Source organism: Pan paniscus, chromosome 8 (genome assembly GCF_029289425.2).
Source record: "Pan paniscus chromosome 8, NHGRI_mPanPan1-v2.0_pri, whole genome shotgun sequence".
Classification (NCBI taxonomy): Eukaryota; Metazoa; Chordata; class Mammalia; order Primates; family Hominidae; genus Pan; species Pan paniscus.
In genome coordinates, this window is record NC_073257.2 from 80,165,102 (window position 1) to 80,190,692 (window position 25,591).

Below are 25,591 nucleotides of genomic sequence, written 5' to 3' on the forward strand. Positions count from 1 at the left end.
TGTATTGTTCAAGCCACCGAGTTTGTGGTAGTTTGTTACAAGCAACTCTAGCAAACTAATATAGTTGTTTAAACTTTACACATTTTAAAGAAAGGTGTGCCCCTTGCCTGGCTCCAGGGAGATAATAATCACTAAACCAAAGGAATATTCTGGCTGTTAAGAATGTCCTTTTGTCAGCTGGGTGCAGTGGTTCATATGTGTAATCCCAGCACTTTGGGACATCAAGGAGGGGAGGATCACTTGAATCCAGGAGTTCAACACTAGCCTGGGCAACATAGTGAGACCCCGTCTCTACAAAAAAATTTAAAAATTAGCTGAGTGTGGTAGCAAACACTTGTAGTTCCAGCTACTTAGGAGGCTGAGGTGAAAGGACTGCTTGAGCCTGGGAGGCTGAGGTTGCAGTGAGCTGTGATCATGTCACAGCACTCTAGCCTGGGCAACAGAGTGAGACCTTGTATTTAAAAAAAAAAAAAAATTCCTCTTGTTTACCCATGGCATTGGCCACACAGAGAGTTTATGATTAAAATGTTAATTCATGCTGGGGGCCATGGGTTTAACCTCTGGATGGGCTAGAATTGGTAAATTAAATTCACATGTAACTAGTTTTTATCCTATATAGCTTGAGTACAGTGCAAAAAGATTATCAATTTTTACACAATTTTTTATCATAAAATATACATAAAATTTACAATTTTAACTGCACAATTTAGTGGTAGCAAGTATATTCACAATGTTGTGCAACTATCACCACTAATCATTTCTAGAACTTCATCTTCTAAAACAGAAACCCATTAAATGGAAACTCTCCGTTCCCTCCTCCCTCTAGGAACTAGTAACCACTATTTCTGTCTCTATGAATTTGGTTGTTCTAGGTACCTCTTATCAGTAGACTCATATGATATTTGTCCTTTTGTGTCTTTCACCCCACATAATGTTCTCCAGATTCATACATGTTGCATAATGTATGAGAATTTCATTACTTTCTATGGCTGAATACTATTCCACTATAGAGGTATACAATATTTTTTTTCACTCATTCATCTGCTGATGGACATGGGTTGTTTCCACCTTTTGGCTATAATGTATCACAATTTTTTGATGAAACTAAATTGCAGCAAAAACGACTGATTTTAAAACACCAACTCCTTCCCCATTCTAATGCAAATAATCTCAAGGTCTACAGTTTCAAAGGTGCCAAAATGCATTCCTAAGTAATGGTGACCTTTGTTAAATATGAGCATAACTGAAAAAGCCTTTAATTATAAAAAAAATCATCAAGTTTATTTACAATAAAAAGCACTGGACCTTTACAAATGTCAACCTTCATAGTATCCTCGTCACTGTGAATAGATAAAATCTATTAACACACACACGTGACTCAACTTTTGCATCACTTTACAGAAAATCAGAATTCTGGTTTCCATCAATAGATAAACAAGAAGACAATTCTGAGGAAGTTTGGGATAGCAAAATATATATGAAAAGAAGGACATTTTGCTTTCAGGTTGTCAAAAAAATGAATGAGAAAACAGCATTCAAATATTTCCAACTAAGTAGTAAATTAACATCAATGAAAAAATAATCAGCTCTGCAAGAATAATAGATAAAAAATAGGTATATACAAGTTTGGCTAAAGCAGCATGGATATAAAAGGCAAATTTAAAATGTTTAATTTTTTAAATTTTTACTTTTTTTTTTTTTTTTTGAGATCTCACTCTGTCTCCAAGGCTGGAGTGCAGTGGTGCAATCTCAGCTCACTGCAACCTCGGCCTCCTGGGTTCAAGCGATTCTCCTGTCTCAGCCTCCTGAGTAGCTTGGACTACAGGTGTCTGCCACCACACCCAGCTAATTTTTTGTATTTTTAGTTCAGATGGAGTTTCACCAAGTTGGCCAGGCTGGTCTCAAACTCCTGATCTCAAGTGATCTGCATACCTTGGCCTCCCAAAGTGCTGGGATTACAGGCCTGAGCCACCGTGCCTAGCCTTATTTTAATTTTTATGAGTACACAGTAGGTACATATATTTATGGGATACATGAGACATTTTGATACAGGCATACAGTGTATAAAAATCACATGAGAATAAATGGAGTATCCATCCCCTCAAGCACTTATCATTTCTTTGTGTTACAAATGTTCCAATAATATATTTATTTTTAAATGTACAATACATTATTCTCAACTGTAGTCACTCTGTTGTGCTATGGAATACTAGACCTTATTCAATTAACTATATTTTTATACTTTTTTTTTTTTTTGAGACGGAGTCTTGCTCTGTCACCTAGGCTCGAGTGCAGTGGCTCACTTGGCTCACTGCAAGCTCCACCTCCCGGGTTCATGCCATTCTCTTGCACAGCCTCCCGAGTAGCTGGGACTACAGGCCTGCAGGCGCCTGCCACCATGCCTGACTAATTTTTTTTTTTTTTTTTGTATTTTTAGTAGAGATGGGGTTTCACTGTGTTAGCCAGGATGGTCTTGATCTCCTGACCTCATGATCTGCCCACCTCAGCCTCTCAAAGTGCTGGGATTACAGGCGTGAGCCACCCCACCCCTGCCATTTTTGTACTTATTAACTATCCTCACTTCCTCCCCTTACCCCACTACCCTTCCCAGCCTCTGGTAACCATCATTCTATTCTCTATCTCTGTGAGTACAACTGTTTCAATTTCTAGCTTCCACCAACAAGTGAGAACATGTGACTGTCTTTCTGTGCTGGCTATTTCACTTAACATAATGTCCTCCAGTTCTCATATTGTTGCAAATGACAGGATCTCATTCTTTTTTATGGCTGAATAGTATTCCATTGTGTATATATACACCACATTTTCTTTATCCATGTCTGTTGATGAACACTTACATTGATTCCAAATACTGGCTATTATGAATAGTGCTGCAATAAACATGAGAGTGCAGATACCTCTGTGATGTACAGATTTCCTTTCTTTTGGGTATATACCCAGCAATGGATCATCTGATAGTTCTATTTTCAGTTTTTTTAAGGAATCTCCATACTGTTCTCCATAGTGGCTATACTAATTTACATTCCCACCAACTGCATACAAGCGTTCCTTTTTCTCCATATCCTTGCCAGCATGTTATTGCCCTCCTTTAGATAAAAGCCATTTTAACCAGAGTGAGATAATACCTCATTTTAGTTTTGATTTGCATTTCTCTGATGATGTTGAGTACCTTTCATATACCTGTTAGCCATTTGTATACCTTCTTTTGAGAAATGCATATTTAGATCTTTTGCCCATTTTTTAATGAGATTATTAGATTTTTCCTATAGAGTTGTTTCAGGAACAACTGAGTTGTTGAGTTCAACAGAGTTCAACAACTGAGTTGAAACAACAGAGTTGTCTTTATATATTCTGGTTATTAATTCCTTATCAGACGGGTAGTTTGCAAATATTTTCTCCCATTCTGTGAGTTGTTTCTTCACTTTCTTGTTTCCTTTGCTGTGTAGAAGCTTTTTAATTTGATGTGATCCCATTTGTCTACTTTTGCTTTGGTTGCCTGTGCTTGTGGGGTATCACTCAAGAAATTTTTGCCCAGACCAATGTCCTGGAGAATTTCCTCAGCGTACATGCTTTTGGTATACAGTGAGAGATAGGGGTGTAATTCGTCTGTTTTCATGCTGCTATAAAGAATTGCCTGAGACTGGGTAATTTATAAAGGAAAGAGGTTTAATTGACTCACAGTTCAGCATAGCTGGGGTGGCCTCAGGAGACTTATAATCACGGCAGAAGGCGAAGAGGAAGCAAAGCACCTTCTTCACAAGGTGGCAGGAAGAAGTGTAGAGCGAAGTGGGGTAGAGCCCCTTATAAAACAATCAGATCTTGTGAGAACTCACTCATTATTACAAGAACAGCATGCAGGAAACCAATTCCATGATTCAATTACCTCCACCGGGTCTCTCTGTTGACACATGGGGATTATGAGGATTACAATTCAAGATGAGATTTGGGTGGGGGCACAAAGCCTAACCATATGAGGGGTCTAGTTTCATTCTTCTGCATATGGATATCCAGTTTTTCCAGTACCATTTATTGAAAAGAATATCCTTTTTCCAATGTATGTCCTTGGCGCCCTTGTCCAAAATGAATTTACTGTACATATATGAATTTATTTCTGAGTTCTCTGTTCTGTTCCATTGGTCCATGTGTCTGTTTTTATGCCAATATTATGCTGTAATTTTATTGGGGTCTGTCTCTTGTTAGCTCTAATAATATTTGCTTTGTATATCTGGGTTTTCTAGTGTTGGGTGCATATATATTTACAACTGTTATATCCTCTTGTTGAACTAATCCTTTTATCATTATACAATGACCTTCTATATCTTCTTATACTTTTTGTCCTCAAATCTATTTTGTCTGATATAAGTATAGCTACTCCTGCTCTTTTTGGTTTCCATTTGCATGGAATATCTTTTTCCATCCCTTTATTTTCAGTGTATGTGTGTCTTTATAGGTGAAGTGTGTTTCCTTGCAGGGAGCAGATCACTGGGTCTTGTTTTTTCATCCAGCCAACCACTCAATGTCTTTTGACTGGGCAGTTTAGTCCATTTACTAAATGTTATTATTAATAAGGACTTACTCCTGACATTTTAAAATTTGCTTTCTTGTTTTATGGTCTTCTCTTCCTTCTTTCCTTCCTTCCTATCTTCCTTTTTGTGAATGTGACTTTCTCTGGTGGTATGTTTTAATTTCCTTTTTTTTTTTTTTAATTTTCTGTGCATCTATTAATTTTGTTTGTTTTTTGAGACATGGTCTTGCTCTACTGCCCACACTGAAGTGCAGTGGCACAATCATGGCTCACTGCAGCCTCAACCTCCTGGTCAAACAATCCTCCTACCTCAGCCTCCCAAATAACTGGGACTATGGGCATGTGCCATGATGCCAGGCTAATTTTTATTTTTTATATAAATGGGGTATCACTATGTTGCCTAGGCTGATCTCAAACTCCTGGGCTCAAGCAATCCTCTTGCCTCCTGTTTTCTGATCTGATCTGAGGTTACCAGGCTTGCAAACAACATCTTAACTGATGACAAGTTTACTCTCATTACAAAAACAAATAAGCAAAGAGAAAAATGATAAAAACTTTACACTTTATCTTTTCCCCTGCTCTTTAATTTTATTACATCTATTTATATCTTATTATATTGTATATGTCTTTACAAGTTGCTGTAGTTATTATTTTTGATCTGTTTATTTTAGTCTTCTTACTCAAGATGAGTAGTGCGCACACCACAATGTCTGTGTACTTACTATTATCATGAGTTTTGTACCTTTAGTTGATTTGTTATTGTTCATTAATGTCCCTTTCCTTCAGAATGAAAAACTCCCTTTAGCATTTCTTATAGTACAGGTCTGCTGTTGATGAAACGCCTCAGCGTTTTTGTTTTTTTTGTTTTTTTTGAGACAGTTTCCTCTTGCTGTCTGGGCTGGAGTGCAATGGTGCGATCTCAGCTCACTGCAACCTCCACCTCCCGGGTTCAAGCAATTCTCCTGTCTCAGCCTCCTGAGTAGCTGGGATTACAGGCACCGGCCACCATGCCCAGCTAATTTTTTAATTTTTATTTTTAGTAGAGATGGGGTTTCGCCACGTTGGCCAGGCTAGTCTCAAACTCCTGACCTCAGGTGATCTGCCCGCCTCAGTCTCCCAAAGTGGTGGGATTATAGGCATGAGCCACCATGCCCGGCCACCCCTCAGTTTTTGTTGGTCTGGGAAAGTCTTTATTTCTCCTTCGCATCTGAAGGATATTTTCACTGGATATAATATTCTGGGATAAATGTTATTTTCCTTTAGCACTTTAAATATGTCATGCCATTCTCTCCTAATCTGTAAGGTTTCCACTGAGAAGTCTGCTGCCAGATGTACTGGAGCCCCATTGTATACTGTTTCTTTTCTCTTGCTGCTTTTGAGATCCTTTCTTTATCCCTGACCTTTGGGAGTTTGATTATCAAATGTCTTGAGGTAGTCTTATTTGGGTTAAATCCACTTGGTGTTCTATAACCTTGCACTTGAATATTGATATTTTTCTTTAGGATTGAAAAGGTCTCTATTATTAGCTCTTTAAATAAACTTTCTATCCCTCTCTCTCCTTCTACCTCCTCTTTAAGGCCAGTAACCCTTAGATTTGCCCTTTTGAGGCTATTTTCTAGATCCTGTGGGAGTATTTCACTCTTTTTTCTTTTGTCAACTCTGTATATTTTCATATATCATGTCTTCATGCTAATTCTTTCTTCTGCTTGATCAATTCTGCTGTTGAGAGCCTCTGATGCATTCTCCAGGTTGTCAATTACATTTCTAACTCCAGAATTTCTCTTTGATATTTTACCATTGTTTTGATCTCTTTGTTAAATTTATCTGATAGGATTCTGAACTTCCTCTGTTTATCTTCAGTTTAGTTGAGATTTCTCAAAACAGCTGTTTTGAATTTCCGAAAAGTCACGTGGCTTTGTCTCTTCATGTTTGGTCACTAGTGCCTTATTTCGTTGGTTTGGTGAGGTCATGTTTTCCTGGATCGTCTTGATGCTTCTAAATTTTCAGCAATGTCTAAGTGCTGAAGAGTTAGGTATTTATTCTATTCTTTGCAGTCTGTACTTGTTTGTACCTGAACTTCTTGGGAAGGCATTCCAAGTATTCAAAAGGAATTGAGTGTAATGATCTCAATTCTTCAGTCACTGCAGCCATCTGCATTAGTGGACACTCCAAGCCCAGTAACACTTTTTTTTTTTTTTTTAAGAGACAGAGTCTCACTATGGTTGCCCAAGCTGGAGTGCAGTGGCTATTCACAGGCACGATCCCACTACTGATCAGCACAGGAGTTCTGACCTGCTCCATTTCCAACCTGAGCCAGTTCACCCCTCCTTAGGCAACCTGGTGGCCCCCCACTCCCAGGAAGTCACCATATTGATGTCGAACTTAGTGCAGACACCCAATCAGCAGAGCACATTAGCCCAGAGCTCCTGAGCCCAAGCGATCCTCCTGCCTCAGCTTCCTAAGTAGGTGGGACTACATGCACACACCACCACGCCCAGCAAAACTGTGACTCTTGCCAACTCATAGAGGTACTGCCTTGGTGAACTTGGGTAAGATCTGGGAGAATTCCCTGGATTACTAGGCAGAGTCTCTTGTTCTTCTCCCTTACTCTCCCCCAAACAAATGAAGTTTCCCTCTCACTCTCTCTCTCTGTGCTGAGATTCTTAAGAGTTGGGGTAGAGGTGATGCAAGCACTCCCATGGCCACCACTGCTAAGACTGTGCTAGATCACACCTGACAGTACTGGGTCTCACCCAAGGCATGTAGAGACTAATTCCTGTCTATTGTTGATGTTTATTCAAAGCCCAAGGGCTCTTTAGTCAGCAAGTGATAAATCCTGTCAGGCCTGGGGTCTTTTATCTTCAGGGCAGCAGCTTCCCTTCTAGTCAAAAAATTTTTTGTTGTTTTTATATGGGAGACTTGAGTTTTATTACTCAAATCAGTCTCCCCAGAAATTTGAAGGCTAGGGTTTTTCAAGGATAGTTTGGCAGGCAGGAGAATGGGTGCTGCTGACTGGTTGGGGATGTAATCATATGGATGTGGAAAACGTCCTTATGTGCTGAATCCACTTCTGGGTCAAAATTTTTAAATATTTTTAATAAGCAATAGATTCAAAGAGTTCAAATTCTTAAAAAATAGAAAATAATTGACACTCCTGTATATACCCAAAAGAACTGAAAGCAGGATCTCAAAGAGATACCTGTACACCTACATCCATAGCAGCATTATTCACAATAGCCAAAAGGTAGAAACAACCCAATCGTCCACTGATATATGAATAGATAAACAAAATGTGGTATAAGCATACCTCAAAGATATTTAGGGTTTGGCTCCAGACAACTGCAATAAAGCAAATATCGCAATAATGCAAGTCACACAAATTTTTGGTTTCATAGTGCACATAAAAGTATGTTTATACTAGCCTGGGTGCAGTGGTTCACACCTGTAATCCCAGCACTTTAAGAGGCCAAGGTGGGCAGATCAAATAAGGCCAGAAGTTTGAGACCAGACTGGCCAACATGTTGAAACCCTGTCTCCAATAAAAATACTAAAAAAATTAGCCAGGTGTGGTGGTGCGCACCTGAAATCCTAGCTACTAGGGTGACTAAGCCACAAGAATCACTTGAACCCACGAGGTGAAGGTTGCAGTAAACCGAGATTGCACTGCTGCACTTCCAGCGTGGGTGACAGAGCAAGACTCTGTCTCATTAAAAAAAAAAAAAAAAAGGATGTTTATAAGATACTGTAGTCCATTGACAAGAGTTGGTTTTTCTTTTTTTTCTTTTACAGAGATGAGGGTTAATGTGGCCCCAGCTGGTCCCAAACTCCTGGCCTCAAGTGATTCTCTTGCCTTGGCTTTCCAAAGCACTGGGATTACAGGCATGAGCGACTGTGCCAGGCCAATATACTGTAGTCTATTAAGTGTGCAATAGCATTGTATCTTAAAAAAAAAAATCCATATACCTTAATTTAAAATCACTTTATTGCTAAAAAATGCTAACGATCAATTGAGGCTTTGCAAGTCTTAATCTTTTTGTTGATGGAGGGTCTCGCCTCATTGTCAACGTTGATGGCTACTGACTGATCAGGGTGGTAATTGCTGAAGGCTGGGGAAGCTGTGGCAATTTCTTAAAATAAGACAGCAACAAAGTTTGCTACATTGATTGACTCTTCTTTTCATAAAAGATTTCTCTATACCAGGAGATGCTGTATGATAGCATTTTACCCACGGAACTGCTTTCAAAAGTAGAGTCAAGCCTCTTAACCCCTGCTGCTGCTCTGTCAACTAAGTTTATGGAATATTCTAAATACTTTGTTGTCATTTCTATAATGTTCATAGCATCTTCACCAGCAGTAGGTTCCATCTCAAGAAAACACTTTCTTTGTTCATCCATAAAATATAAATGGATGAGGAGTATTTTTCTCTTTTTTCTCTCTACCTACTGTGTCCCAGTCTTCTTCATTTAAGAAAAAAGTGATACATGATATGCGGATTAAAATCAAGAGCATCACTGAACTTCACCTTCCCTCCAACCAGTTGCCCCAAACTCCCCTGCCCCCACCCTTTGTGTTCCCAATTCCTTCCTTACTGAATGAAGAACTTAATCCCAAAAGCCCTGGCACAAACTCCGGGTTCTCTTTCCCTAGCTTCCCCTCTCTCCCTGTATCCCATTCCTAGAAGGGCAGGCACCTCAGTTTGAATGCATGGGAGAGCCCAGAGTGGCGACGGAAACAGGGGGAAAGGCACTAAGGAACACAGTGCAGTGCAGTGCAGTGCAATGAGGGCTCCCATAGCCTGGGGTACCAAAATGGGAGCCTGGGGCACCAAAATGGGGCCCTGAGGCCATAGGAAAGGACACTGGTGCCCTTGAGAAAGGAGACCCAACAGCCTCAAAATCCTCTCATGGTACATAATCACTGCTTGATTGCTTGCCCTTCTGGTGCCAATTACAGAACCACACTCGGATCACATCCTTCTAGAGCCCAAGCTGCTGGGCAATGTGAATGATCTGCTGCAGTGTGGGTTTCAGGCACTGCAGAAACACATTCTCCAGGTTCTCAATACTGGTTCGCTTTCTCTTTCAGGCCTGCACTAGGGTTTCGGCTTTGCATATCTCCTGAATATTTTCATTGTTGTCGGCTTCCTCCACCCACTTCTGCAGCAAGGGCTGCCGCTTACACATGTTCTTAAAGCTAAGCTGTTGAGCCTCAAAGAGGCAGATGGTCGTTTGGCTGAACACATTCCCAAATAGAACCCCCAGGGTAAGCCCCACATCAGCCTGTGCATATCCCAGGGTGATCCTCTTCTGCTTTAGGAGCTTGGCAAATTGCTCAAGTTCTTTCTGCAGAGCTTTGAGATGTCCTGGGACTGGATGAAGGGTATTTTTAATCCTAAGATTGCAGCAATTCAGTCACATTTTCAGGCTTTAGTTCTAGTTCTCTTGTTATTTCCACCATATCTATAGTTAAGTTCTTCGAATGAAGTCTTGAGCCCCTCAGTCATCCATGAAGGTTGGAATAAAATTCTTCTAAACTCTTATTGTTGATATTTTGACTTCCTCCCATGAATCAAAGACAGGGTCTTGCTCTGCCGCCCAGGCTGGAGTGCACTAGTATGATCATAGCTCACTGTAAACCTTCAGCTCCTAAGCTCAAGCAATCCTCTTGCCTAAACCTCCCAAGTAGCATGTGCCACCACACCTGGCTTTTTAAAATTATTTTTTGTAGAGACAGTGTCTCACTACATTGCCCAGGATGGTCTCAAACTCCTGGCTTCAAGCAATCCTCTCACTTCACAAATGTTCTTAACAGTAACTGGAATGGTATATTCTTTGAAGGTTTTCAATTTACTTTGCCCAGAACTATCAGAGGAATCACTATATGTGGTAACTACAGCCTTACAAAATGTATTTCTTAAATAATAAAACTTGAAAGTAAAAATTACTCCTTTTTCCTACGGCAGCAGAATGGATGTTCTATTAGCAGGCATGAAAACATTAATCTCCATGTATATCTCCATCTGAGCTCTAATGTGACCAGGTGCATTGTCAATAAGCAGCAGTATTTTGAAAGCAATCTTTTTACTGAGCGGTGGGTCTCAACAGTGGGCTTAAACCCATATTAATATATTCAGTACACCATGCTGTAAACAGATGAGCTGTCATCCAGGCTTTGTTGTTCCATTTATAGAACACAGGCAGAGTAGATTTAGCGTAATTCCTGAGGGCCCTGGCATTTTCAGAATGGTAAACAAGCACTGGCTTCAACCTAAAGTCACCAGATGCATTAGACCCTAAAAGAGAGTCAGCCTGTCCTTTGAAGTTAGGCATTGACTACTTCTCTCAGCTATAAAAGAAAGTTGTAGAGGACATTTTCTTCCAATAGAAGGCTGTTTTGTCAACATTGAAAATCTGTTGTTTAGTATACCCACCTTCATCAATTACCTCAGCTAGACATGCTAGACAACTTGCTGTAGCATATACATCAGTACTTTTACATTATGGAGATGGCTTCTTTCCTTAAACTTCATGAACTAATCTTTGCTAGCTTCAAGCTTTTCTTCTGCAGCTTCCTTATCTCTCTCAGCCTTCAGAGACTTGAAGAGAGTTAGAATCTTGGTCTGGATTAGACTTTGGCAAATCCTAATGTTGTGGCTGGTTTGATTTTCTATTTGGACTACTAAAATTCTCTCCGTATCAGCAATAAGGCTGTTTTTCACTTTCTTACCATTCATGTATTCACCAGAGTAGCACTTTTAATTCCTTTAAGTTGCATTAACAACTTGGATAACTGGCACAAGAAGCCTTGCTTTCAGCCTATCTGGGCTTTTGATATGCCTTCTTCACTAAGCATAATCCTTTCTAGCTTTTGATTTAAAGTGAGAAATGTGATTTAAAGTGAGAGATCTTCTCTTCACTTACATATTTAGAGGCCATTGTAGGGTTATTAACTGGCCTAATTTCAATACTGTTGTGCCTCAAGGAATAGGAAGGCCCGAGGAGAGGAGACAGATAGGACTGGCCAGCTGGTGGAGCAGTCAGAACATAAACATTTATCAATTAGGTTTGTTGTCTTATATAGGTAAGGTTCATGGCACCCCAAAACAATTACATCAATGACCACTGATCACAGATCACCATTACAGATATAGTAACAACACAGAAGTTTTGAAATACTGTTAAGAATTACCAAAATGTGACATAAAGACACAAAGTGAGCATATATGCTGTTGGAAAAATGGTGCCAACAGACTTGCTCAATGCAGTGTTGTCAAAAAACCTTCAATTTGTAAAAATTCAGTATCAAAAATTGAGTAAAGCTTATAAGCTTTAGTAATTCTCGCAATATTTCAATATTTTTCATTATTATTTTATCTTTTATGGTGATCTCATATCACTAATTTAGCGATATAAGACAATGCATGACATGATCAGTGATCTTTGATGTTACTATTGCAATTGTTTGGATGCCACAAACCACATCCATATAATAAGAACACAGGCATGCCTCATTTTATTGTGCTTTGCTTTACTGTGCTTCTCAGATACTGTGATTTTTACAAATTGAAGGTTTGGGGCAACCCTGCATAGAACAAGTCTATCAGCACCATTTTTCCAACAGCATGTGCTCATCTCTGTGTCAGCATTATTAAGCAATAAAGTATATTTATAAACTAACGTATATACAGTCTTTTAAGACATAATGTCATTATTGCACACTTAGTAGACTACAATATAGTATAAATATAACTTTTATATGCACTAGGATACCAAAAATTTTGTGATTTGCTTTATTACGATATTTGCTTTATTGCACTATTTGCTTCATTGCAGTGGTCTGGAACTGAGCCCACAATATCTCCAAGGTATGCCTGAATTATATAGCTTAAAAAGGAAGGAAATTCTAACATGTGCTACAACACAGATGAACCTTGAGGACGTTATGCTTACTGAAATAAGTGAGTCACAAAAAGAAACACTACTATATGATTCCACTTCTTTGAGGTACCTAGCCTAGTGTTAAGTCAAATTCATAAAGACATAAAGTAGAATAGTGGTTGCCAGGCACTAGGAAGAGGAGGGAATGAAGAGTCGCTGTTTAATGCATAGAGTTTTAGTTTCCTCAAGATGAAAAGAGTTCTGGAGATTCGTTACATAATAACGTGAATATGCTTAATGCTACTTAAAAAATGGTTAAGTCTGTAAATTTTATGTTGTGCATATTTTACCACAATTTAAAATAGAAAACAAAAAACCTCCCTCCCACTGGTATCTAGCCATCTCCTAGTTCCCATATGACCCACTCTCTGTAAGTAACTCTTACTTATCCAGAATTTCCTTATGCATTTACAAGTAAATATAAGCAAATCAAACAACCATATACATTGTTCTGTATTTTGCTGTTTTCACTTAACAATATATCTTGGAATTCTTTCGCAGAAATCTTCATGATTTAAGAGCAACATTTTAACAAGAACTTCAATATATGAAGGAAAGCTTTAATATGACAGAACTTACCAATATCTGGTAGACACTGCCCATTATAAGGGTACCAATTTCCTTTTACAGTAAAGGGACTTTTCCTGTTGCTTGTTGAACCGGTTCCCAGCTGCCCATTACCACCAAGCCCAAAAGAGTAAATTCGTCCTGATGAAGGAACAAAAGCAGAAGTGTGCTGCCTAGAGTAAAATGATAGAAAACCTCAGACTTAATGTTACCTTCCAACAATTTACAATGACAAAAGCAGAGAAAATATCAAAAGAGGTAATTTTTCTTTTCAAAAAATAAATTAATAAAACCAATTGTAGTTCCAAGGCTTCTGTACAAATATTCATTAACAGCCTTAATCTATAGAATGAATTCTGCATCACATAGACAGGCTGCACGAGCATGGTCCAGAAAATTTCCACTAATGTTTAAATTTTAAACAGCCTGGGTCTATACTGAAATCCCTTACAATAAACGATTCAGCACCAGAGTAGCATCTACCTATGTTGTTCAAGGAAGTCCCCACTACTCCCCTTGTCAAGTTCTAGTCCAGAGCTGTGGTCTATGAAAGTCCTCCACTTGGGTATCACCGAATAGTTTTAGGCTAAGAAATGGGAAGTAATCTAGTACCAACCAGAAGATTGTTATATACACTTATGCATGACAGAAACAATGTTTCCTTTCTTCTGAGGAAAGTAATCTCTATATGTATGCACCAAAACTCCTCTGGAGGTACTATAGTGAAAGCAAACCTTAGAAACCACAGATGTGAAGCTAAGGATGACCCACCAATCCACTCTCAGTAAACCTATCCAACTCCTCAGAAAAAGTCTCCTTAGGCAAGCAGGGTAGTATTTCATTGCGTACCCTATCCATGAGATGGTTTTACTGAGGGGACATGGCATCTCCAGGTCTCACCCTTGTTTCTATCAGGTCTTAGATCTTGTCTCTTGCCCTAAACCTCTTTGCCATTTGTGGCATATTGTTTATAAAAGTGGCTGAAATTATCCCTCTAACCATACCCATATCTTATGCAATATGACTATTACAGTTGTTCCCAGCAAGACTGGAAATCTCTTTCTCCATGTCTTAAATCCAAGTCCTAATCTATAGCTTGCTTTGGCCAGCAGAAACAACAGTGTCTCAGTTCCGAGCCTTTGCCTCACAAGTGGCTTTATACGCTCTTTCCCTAACTATCTTTAGGAATTCTGCTCTACCATCGTAAGAATAAACCAAGGTTAGCAGCTAAAGGATGATCTACAATCTGGAACAGAGACAAACTGTCCCAGCTGAGGCCATCCTAGACTTCCAGCTCCTAGCCAGACCATCAACTGATCATCTAAGTCAGCTAAGATGAGAGCAGCCCAGTTAAGCCCGGCCAAAATTACTAAAACAAAGAACTATTAGCTAAATAATTATTTTAGATCACTAGGTTTTGGAGTCGTTCTGTTTAGCGATATAAGCTAACTAATACATTACCCAGATTGGCAAATTCTTTCAGGGTAGCTCCAAAGTCAATTCAAACTAACACCTTTGGTTTTCAAATTTCTTTTGTTTTTGCCAGGTGGAGTTCTCTTTACAACCTGGCAAACTCACACATGCTATTTTAAAGGGGTTTTGATTCAAGAGTTTTCAAGTTAGCTAGTCTGCCAGATTACTATCCTCCCTCAGGAAGCAGCCATCTCAAAGGAATGTATTAATAGTTTGAAAATTACTGCAATACTATTTTATTAAAACTTCTCCTCACACTGGCCTAATAAAGCACTGGTTCTTAACCCTGGCTGCAAATTTGAATCATCTTGGGGTGAATCTAGGTAAAAATATATATTTCGGCCAGGCATGGTGGCTCACGCCTATAATTCCAGCACTTTGGGAGACCGAGGCAGGTGGATCACTTGAGGTCAGGAGTTCGAGACCAGCATGGCAAACATGGCAAAACCCTGTCTCTACTAAAAATACAAAAATTAGCTGGGCACGGTGGCGTGCGCCTGTAGTCCCAGCTACTCAGGAGGCTGAGGCAGGAGGATCACTTGAACCTGGGAGGCAGAGGTTGCAGTGAGCCAAGATTCAGCCACCACACTCCAGCCTGGGCAACAGAGCAAGACTCAGTCTCAAAAATATACGTATATATGTGCGTGTAATTATAGTATAAAGTGGGGTTCAGAGCCACTGCATGAACAGAACTACCTTAAGCTCTAGATTTGATGTAAGAGCTCAAAAGCACTTCATTATACTATTGGAATGTAAACCTTTTTCTTTTGGATCATCTATTGATGGACTGACATTTTGGTAATCCTGACTGCTTCATTCAGGAGGTTTTTGACAATTATTGAATAAGGAAATAATAATACATATTTCTTTTTTAAAAATTTTATTATTTATTTTTGAGATGGAGTCTCGCTCTGTTGCCAGGCTGGAGTGCAGTGGCGTGATCTTGGCTCACTGCAACCTCCGCCTCCCGGGTTCAAGCGAGTCTCCTGCCTCAGCCTCCCAAGTGGCTGGGACTACAGGCATGTGCCACCATGCCCAGCTAATTTTTGTATTTTTAGTAGAGACGGGGTTTCCCCATGTTGGTCAGGATGGTCTCGATCTCTTGACCTCGTGATCTGCCCGCCCTGGCCTCCCAAAGTGCTGGGATTACAGGCTTGAGCCACTGCACCCGGCCCAATAAGATGTCTTATAGTACTGACTACCTGGAAGTCAAACTGATCAAAATACCAGATACCTACTTACGTTTCCTGTTTAGGTTAAGTCCTTAGATCTCACTAAATAGTCGAAATTTTACCCCAGATCCAACAGTTACATGAATAAAACTGCTGAAAAGAACTGGTTTACAGAGCTAAGAATAACTATTCAAATCATGTATTACAGAGCTAAGAATAACCATTCAAATCATGTACATTTTGGCTACTAAGAATTACAAAACTGGATAACATTAAATCATTTGTGATATTTCACAAAGGACTAATAGAGTATGTCACCCAAAATGATTTAAATTCACCACCCTGTAGTATTAAGCATGCATATTCCCATCATAGCCTGATGGTGGTTGGGCTATATATTATATTCCCCATACCTTAACTTTAGGTTTGGCCATATAGTTTGCTTTTGGTCAACGAGATTTCAGTGACCAAAAGCAGAAGGCTTGAAATGGAATGTACAGTTGAGTTTGCCTTCTTGTGTATTTGTCTCTATCAGAAGAATACCCAGAGGCAGCCCACTGCTCCTCTGGTATAGTCCCAAGAACGAGATATGTAACAAAGCCACCCTAGTTGAAACACAGCCTGAGCAAAGTCACCCCAGTGAAGAGGCAGCCTGAAACAGAACTGCCCCAGTCAATCTCTAGCCTAAATAAAAGCTGCTCCAGATAGCCAAAGGCCCGGCTTTACTGAACCACAGAGAAAGAAATAAACATTTACTATTACATGTCACTGACATGTTGTTTGTGCACAAGAGACCAATACAGACATTATAAATTTTATGTAAATAAGTTTATTTATTTTTTTTTTTGAGACAGAGTTTTCGCTCTGTTGCCCAGGCTGGAGTGCAGTGGTGCAATCTCAGCTCACTGCAACCTCTGCCTCCTGGGATCAAGCGATTCTCCTGTCTCATCAGCCTCCCCAGAAGCTGGGATTACAGGTGCATGCCACCACACCTAGCTAATTTTTGTATTTTTAGTAGAGATGGGTTTTTTTTGCCATGTTGGCCAGGCTGGTCATGAACCCCTGACCTCAGGTGATCAGTCTGCCTCGGCCTCCCAAAGTGCTGGGATTACAGGCATGAGCCACCACACCCGGCCTATGTCAATAAGTCTAAAATTAGGCAAAATGAAAAAAATTATTAGAAAAAAATTAACATTCACATAACTGACTCAAGAAATAATAAAAGCTATCTCATAGCCACTAAAGAAATTGAAGAATGTTTTTTAAATTCCAAAAAATAAAATGCAAGGCACAAATGGTTTTAATGACAAGTTGTGCCAACATTTCAAGCTGTTCTATTTCCAAAAATTAGAAAACAAAGGTACATTCCTCAATGTTATTTTATCAGACTAGAAAACCTTCCTAATAAAACCTGGTGAAAAGAATAATAAGAAAAAAATTATAGATCAAGTTCACTGATAAACAGAAATATAAGTAAGAGTCAACAGAATATTCACAAATCAAACCCAGCACTAAACAAAAAGGATAATACTTGACCAAACTGAAGTTATTCCAGAAACACAAAGCTGTTAACTAGAAAAAAAAAATCCATCAATATGCCATGTTAACAGATTAAAGGAAAAAAAATCACAAATCATTTCAATAGATACAGAAAAAACAACATTAAAAACTTAACATCCATTCACAATAAAAAAAAACTAGGAATTAAAGGGAAATTAGTCTGATAGAGGTTATCTACAAAAATCTTATCAGCAAACATGATACTTAACTATCAAATACTGAAAGTTTTCCCACAGAAAGGAAATATTATGTTACAGTAAACATTATAATGGTGTCCTAAACAGCACATTAAAACAATTATATAAACACGTTAAGTATAAATAATAGAAATAACAAAACTGAATTGACTCACAGATGGTATGACTATGTACATGAGTAAGTTATTAATAAGAGTTTAGCAAGGTGGTTGTATTTAAAATCAATATGTAAATATCAACTATTTCTACATGCCAGTGATTCCTCAGAAAGTGGAAATAAAAATATAATACCATTAAAGACGCACCTAGGAACGGAACTACGAAAAGATATGCATGACCTCTATGATGAAAATTTTAAAACATTTTATTATAAGACATTAAAGAAGTTTGGATGTTGATTATTAGAAAAGTTAATATTACAAAGATAACAACTTTTCCCCAAATTAACCTAGAGATTCAATGCACTACCAATCAAAATCCCACAAGGCTTTTTTTTTTTTTTTTTTTTGAGAGAACTTCACAGACCTATGCTAAAATTTATACAAAAGTAATAAAGGTCATCATCAGCCAAAGCATTCTTTCTTTTTTTTTTTTTTTTTTTTTTTTTGAGATGGAGTTTCACTCTTGTTGCCCAGGCTGGAGTGCAATGGTGCGATCTCGGCTCACTGCAACCTCCGCCTCCTGGGTTCAAGCAATTCTGCCTCAGCCTCCCAAGTAGCTGGGATTACAGGCATGTGCCACCACGCCCGACTAATTTTGTATTTTTAGTAGAGACAGGGTTTCACCACGTTGGTCAGGCTGGTCTCAAACTCCCGACCTCAGGTGATCCACCCGCCTCGGCCTCCCAAAGTGCTGGGATTACAGGTGTAAGAATAGAACAGAAGAATAACAAGGAGTCACTTTACCACAAATAGAAGAAGTTATTATGGTGTCTATATAGTGTTTAGTGGCACAGGGGCAGGCATATACATTGAAAAATTAGAGATCACAGAAAGAGATCCATGTACATACAACAGCTTATGGCAACAGTGACACCATACAGTAGGAGGGTGAAGAATTTTCAAAAATGGAGCTAGACAGGGGGATTCTTGGAAAATCGTGGAATAAGAAGCACCGAGAATCTGTTTCCCACCTGGACAACAATTACACTGACAGAATCTGTCTCACAGAACCATTCTGCAACTCTGGAGTGTATGCACAGTTTGTTATTTCCAAGAGAAGAGTTGGATGGCAAATTCTGGTTAATTTCAATTTCAGATGATAGCATGGTAGCAGTTACCCACTCCTTACTCCTGTGTAAGGCAGCCATGAACAGCTTCCAGGAGCAGCCTGTATGCAACTTGTAGAAGCCAGGGTGGGCAATAACAACTTTGTCCGTTTTAGGAACTGGTGCCCTGATCACTGATTGGTGCTTCTGATCACCAAGGTGCAGAAAGGCAGGCAATCACTGTTGTATACTCTCCCATTCTGGCTAAAGAGACTTCCAAGGAATTCAAAGGGCTGATGCCTTTCTCTTTTTTTCTTCTACTCTCCTTCCACCCCCACCTTTCATTTTTTCCTTATTTCTTTGGGGAGCCAGGCATTTAAGGTCTAGAACATTAAAAAGCAACCACATTTATGGGTGAATTTAGAATGTCACTGTGCATTAGCAGGGAAAGGTATAGGCTAAGAAAAGATCTGCGAAGACCTCATTTTTATACCTCAGGGTGACTCCTGACACAGATAAAACCTACAATGATCAAAAACCAAAAATCAGCAAACTCTGGCAAAGGGGGAGAATCTGATTTCCAGTTACCATATTATTAAATGTCCAGTTTTCAAAAAACATCATGAGACATACAAAGTAGTAGGAAAGGGTGGCCCATTCAAAGAAAATATAAGCCAACAATAGAAACTACCCCTGAGAAAGGTCAAATGGCAGACCTAAAAGACAAAGACTAAATCAAACATCCTAAAGATGCTCAAAGAACTAGAGTAAGACGTGTAAAAAGAAAAAAAAAAAGTATGAACAAAACGGAAATATCAATCAAAAAGAAAAACTAAAAATGTTGGAGTTGGAAAGTACAATACCTGAAATAAAAAATACACTAGAGAGATTTGAAGGCAGATTTCAGCAAGCAGAAGAAAAATCAGCAAACGTAAAGATAGGACAGTTGCAATTATTGAGTCTGTGGAACAGAAAATCTTAAAAAAAGTGCAGAGAGCCTAGGGGAACCATAGGATACCATTAAGCAGACCAACATAAGCACTGTAGAATTCTCAGAAGAATAGAGCAAGAGAGAGATTATTTGAAGAAGTAATAGCCAAAAACTTCCCAAATATGGGGAAAGACATGAATCTAAACATCCATAAGCCCCAATGAATTCTATGCAGGATAAACTCAGAGACCAAAGACACACAGTTCAATCAAAATGCTGAAAGACAAAGAATCTTGAAAGCAGCATGAAAGAAGCAGGATTCTCAATAAAATACTTAAGAACTGAATTCAGCAGCACACTAAAAGGGTTACATACTATGACCACAACCAAGTGAGAGTTATTCCTGGAATGCAAAGCTGGTTCAACATATGAAAATTAATATATGTAATCAATGTAATATATCAAATTAACAGATTGAAGGAGGAAAAGACACACACAATCATCTGAATTGATGCAGAAAAAGTACTTGCTTTTCCTGTAAGATCAGGAATAAGGATGCCTGCTTTCACCACTTCTATTCAACATAATCTTGGAAGTTCTAGCCAGAGCAATTTTGCAAGAATAAGAAATAAAACGCTGCGTGCAATGGCTCATGCCTGTAATCCCAGCACTTTGGGAGGCCAAGGTGGGCAGATCACCAGAGGTCAGGAGTTCAAGACCAGCCTGACCAACATGTAGAAACCCCATCTCTACTAAAAAAAACAAAATTAGTCGGGTGTGGTGGCACATGCCTGTAATCCCAGCTACTCGGGAGGCTGAGGCAGGAGAATCGCCTGAACCCAGGAGGCAGAGGTTGCGGTGAGCTGAGATCATGCCATTGCACTCCAGCCTGGGCAACAAGAGCAAAACTCCACCTCAAATAAATAAATAAATAAAAGGCATTCATTCAAATTGGAAAGAAAAAAAAATCTCTGTATGCAGATGATATGATCATATATGTAGAACACACTAAAGATTCCACACAAAAATTGTTAAAACTAATAAACTTTGCAAAGCAGGAGGATACAAAATCTACACACAAAAATTAGCTGTATTTCTATACATTAACAATGAACAATTTGGAAGGAAATAAAATTTTATTTAAAACCTATCATAAAGAATAAAATACTTAGGAATTAACAAGAAGGCAAAAGATTTGTAAAATAAAACTAAAAAATACTGGTGAAAGACATTAGAGACAAATAAATGGAAAGAAACAGCATTGTCATGGACTGGAAGACAAATTGTTAAGATGTCAATGCTACCCAAAAGAATGTACAGACTTGGCCAGGTGTGGTGGCTCACGCCTGTAATCCCAACACTTTGGGAGGCCGAGGCGGGCGGATCACCTGAGGTCGGGAGTTCGAGACCAGCCTGACCAACATGGAGAAACCCCATCTCTATTAAAAACACAAAATTAGTCGGGCGAGGTGGCGCATGCCTGTAATCCCAGTCACTTGGGAAACTGAGACAGGAGAATCGCTTGGTCCCGGGAGGCAGAGGTTGCAGTGAGCCAAGATCATGCCATTGCATTCCAGCCTGAGCAACAAGAGCAAAACTCCATCTCAAAATAAATAAATAAATAAATAAATAAATAAATAAATAAATAAAATTCAAATAGATCAAAGACCTAAATGTAAAAGGTAAAACTATAAAACTCTAAGAAGCAAACAGGGAAATGCTTCATGACATTGGATTTGGCAATGATTTCTTAGATATGACACCAAATGCATAGCCAACAAAAGAAAAAATAAACAAACTGGACTTCATACAATTTTAAAGCTTCATGCATCAAAAGACACTATCTATAGAATACAACCCACAGAATGAAAGAAAATATCTGCAAATATCTGATAAGGGATTAGTATCTAGAATATATAGAGAACTCTGAAAACTCAACAACAACAAAACAGCCAGATTCAAAAATGGGAAAAACACTTTAACTGACATTTCCCCTAAAGATGTACAAATGGTCAACAAGTATATAAAAATATGCTCAGCTCACTAATCATTGGGAAAATGCAAATCAAAACCACAGGAGATAACATGTTACACGTATTAAAATAGGTATTATAAAAAAAAAAGAAAAAGGCAAAATGAGAAAATAACAGTGTTGGTGAGGATGTAGAGAAACTGAAACCCTGTACACTTTTGGTGGAAATATAAAACAGGGCAGTTACTATGAGAAACAGTATGGCAGTTCCGACAAAAATTAAAAACAGAATTGCCATATGAACCACCAATTCTACTTCTGGGTATATGCCCAAAAGAACTGAAAGTGGGGTCCTGAAGGGATGTTTTAATATTCATGTTCATAGCAACAATACTCACAATAAGATAAAACACAAAAGTAACCCAAGTGTCCATCAAAAGATGAATGCACAAGCAAAATTAGCATATATACACAATGGAATGCTGTTCAGCCTTTTAAAGGGAGGAAATTCTGACATATATAGAAGGAAATTCTACAACATGGGTGAACCTTGATGACACTATGCTGAGTGAAATAAGTCAGTCACCAAAAGACAAACACTGTCAGAGTCTACCTATATGAGATACCTACAGGAGTTAAATTCACAGAGACAGGAAGTAGAATGGTGGCTGCCACAAGAGAGTATGGAGAATAGGGAGTCATTGTTTAATGGGTATAGAGCTTCAGTTGTGCAAGATAAAAAGAATTCTAGAGATGAACGGTGATGATGGTTTCACAACAATATTAATGTACTTAATACCATGGACTGTATACTTAAAAATAGTTAAGGTGGTAAATTTTGTTGTATGTATTTCCCACAAAAATTTTTAATGGTGCTAGGGTAATTGACTATTTATATTTTTAAAAAGTTGATTCCTTACTTGAACATTATACTGTCCTCCCCAAAATAAATCAACTTCAGATAACTTACAGACCTCCATGTAAAAGGCAACACTATGTTTTTGAAGATAACAGAGACGATTACTTTTATGCCTTCAGGTAGGAAAATATTTCTTTGGAAATAAATGGCACTATTAAGTAAAATATTAATAAATTCATCTACATTAATATCTAAAACTTCCGTTCATCGAAAGACAACAGAATGAAAATGACAAGATAAGGCAAAACATGGAAAGACATCTGTAAAACATATGCCCAATAAAGAACTTTTATTCCTGTATTGAGAAACATTATGAACTTGTATCTACACTATATAAATAACTACTATGAATCAATTTTTATATCCTGAGGAAATGTAAGTGGCCAATAAACATATGAAAAGGTACTCAAGTAAGTCATGGAAATGTATATTCAACTTATGAAATAACAATAAATATCCAAGAAATTAGCAAAAAGTCTGACAATACTAACTGGTGACAAGTACAAAAGCATCAGGAATTCTCATACACTGCTAATGGGAATATAAACTGGTAAAACCACCTGGGAAATATGGTTTAACCTACAAAATTCAAATTAAGTGTCCTCTATAACCCAGTAATTCCATTCTGGGTGTATATGAAGGTTAACATATACCATATAATAAAAGTGCAAAGCAACATTATTCATAATTGCCAAAAACTGGCAACACGCAAATGTCCATCAGCAATAGAATGAGTATATTATATATGTATAAAATTGAATAAAAAACATTAATGAGGCCTAATGATGGAGAACCATAACTACATAAAAATCGTAAAAGTCTGATGTTAAGAGGAAAAAAAGAATCACCAAAGAATACTTACAGTGTGATTACATGCATTTGAAGCTAATAGTTGATAAAACTAAACTATTGTATAGCTATACATACAAGGTAGAAAAACATTAAGCAAGGTGATCAAAATTAAATTAAGTGGTCAAAAAAGGTACATTTTGCTACTTGGGAGTCTGCTCAATTTAATTCCCCCAAAGATGAAGCTCAACTCAAAGACTCTTCTATTTATTCCCAAGACCTAAGAATCAACAGATGAAGCTCAATGTCAAAGACTCTTCTGTTTACTCCCAAGAACTCAGAATAAGGAGAATTAGGAGATTATTGGTTTAATTATACCAATCAAACTTTCGTCACATTAATTCTGTCTTAATTAACTGGTCGATCTCTTCACCCTTTAAGGAAAAAAGGTAAGCCTGGGCAACATAATGAGACCTTGTTGCTACTAAAAATTAAAAAAATAAAATTAGCTGGGCATGGTAGTGCATGCCTGTAGTCCCAGCTACTCAAAAGCCTGAGGCAAGAGGATCACTTGAGCCCAGGAGATTGAGGCTGCAATAAGCCATAATTGTGGCACTCCAGACTGGGTGACAGAGCAAGACTCTATCACCCCAAAAAGGAAAGAAAAGAAAAGAAAAAAAGGTGGAAAAGAGAAAGAAAGAAGCCTTTCGAGTGTGATATCAACTACAATAAATATAATATTACATATACACTATTAACATCTTGCCTCAGCTAAATCTGTTCAAGTAAAGATAAATAAAATAACAGTAAAAAAGATGTTTCTCCTGTTACTATGACTCCTCAGTGGCAAAATAGGTATTTTGGGGGCAGAATGTGTTTCCTCAGATTATTAGGATCTCTGAAACTATTCAATAAGCAATCCCTAAACAACTGCAGTTTAGAGACCAAAATGCTCTTTTACATAACACCTTACCGTCCACAAGCAATCTGAGTGACAATGCTTCCCATAAGTTCAAAAACTTTCCTTGGGTTTATTTCATGACTGGTAGAATTATGGCCCAACTGACCATACCCTCCAGCTCCAAAAGTAAACACTCCACCTTCCTAAAAAAAGACAAAACCCCTTATCATTAGAAGGCATGATAAAAGAAAATAACTGATCTCCAGAAAAATAAGTCCAAATCTTTAATATAAACTCAGTTTTTTCTCTTCTAAGAACTGTCTTCACAATTTAACAGACAGATGGCTCTTTCAAAGTAAAATGTCATAAAACTATGAGAATTCCAGGTAATGATGTTTTCACCGTTATAAAATATTTAGACACTGAAGAGATACAAATAATTATTTATTTGCATTGCCTTTCATTATCATTATACTGTCTTGCTGAATTCCACATACATATATATAATTTCACGAAACCTAAAAATGGTATCATCTTCACTTTTCAAGGTAGTTACTGCCTTACATAAATGCACTGCAAAAAGAGTACATGTAACCAGAGTGCATAAATAGAGCAATTTTTATTTACTTATTTATTTTTTCAGACAGGGTCTTGCTCTATCACCCAGGCTTGAGTGCCGTGGCATGATCATGGCTCACTGCAGCCTCAACCTCCTGGGCTCAGGTGATCCTCCCACCTCAGCCTCCTAAGTAGCTGGGAGTGCAGGCATGCACCACCACATCTGGCTAATTTTTTACTTTTTTGTAGAGATGGGGTTTTCCTGTATTGCCCAGGCTGGTCTCGAACTCCTGGGCTCAAGCAATCCTCTTGCCTTGGCCTCCCAAAGTGCTGGGATTACAGGCATGAGCCACCGTGCATGGCCTTACAGAAATTTTTAGCATACAGTTGCTATAATATACAGATGTCTTTAAAAAAAACTCCCCATAAAAACATATAACTGAAGCAGGTGGATCACTTGAGGTCAAGAGTTTGAGACTAGCCTGGCCAACATGGTGAAACTCTGTCTCTACTTAAAACACAAAAATTAGGGCCAGATGTGGTGGCTCACGCCTGTAATCCCAGCACTTTGGGAGGCCGAGGCAGGTGGATCACGAGGACAGGAGATCGAGACATCCTGGCTAAAAAGGTGAAACCCTGTCGCTACTAAAAATGCAAAAAAATAGCCAGGCATGGTGGCACAGACCTGGAGTCCCAGCTACTTGGGAGGCTGAGGCAGGAGAATTGCCTGAACCCGGGAGGCAGAGGTTGCAGTGAGCCGAGATCACGCCACTGCACTCCAGCCTGGGCGACAGAAAAAGACTCCGTCTCAAAAAAAAAAAAATTAGTTAGGCATGGTAGTGGGTGCCTGTAGTTCCATCTACTT

General features: G+C 38.5%; 1 protein-coding gene and 1 pseudogene across 27 annotated transcripts in view; both read right to left on the reverse strand.

The window, feature by feature from the left end:
• The window catches only part of HERC4 (HECT and RLD domain containing E3 ubiquitin protein ligase 4), a 154,570-nt gene that overhangs the window by 80,878 nt on the left and 48,101 nt on the right, over positions 1 to 25,591 (reverse strand). For all 27 annotated transcript variants that reach the window (XM_003830302.5, XM_055092894.2, XM_055092886.2 and 24 more), the window contains 2 exons: positions 24,241 to 24,371; positions 13,060 to 13,220 (listed from right to left, as the gene is read on the reverse strand). In XM_003830302.5, the coding sequence (XP_003830350.1) occupies positions 13,060 to 13,220; positions 24,241 to 24,371 (292 nt within the window). The remainder of the gene's footprint in view (positions 1 to 13,059; positions 13,221 to 24,240; positions 24,372 to 25,591) is intronic.
• On the reverse strand, positions 9,143 to 9,945 carry LOC103783610 (POU domain, class 5, transcription factor 1-like; annotated as a pseudogene).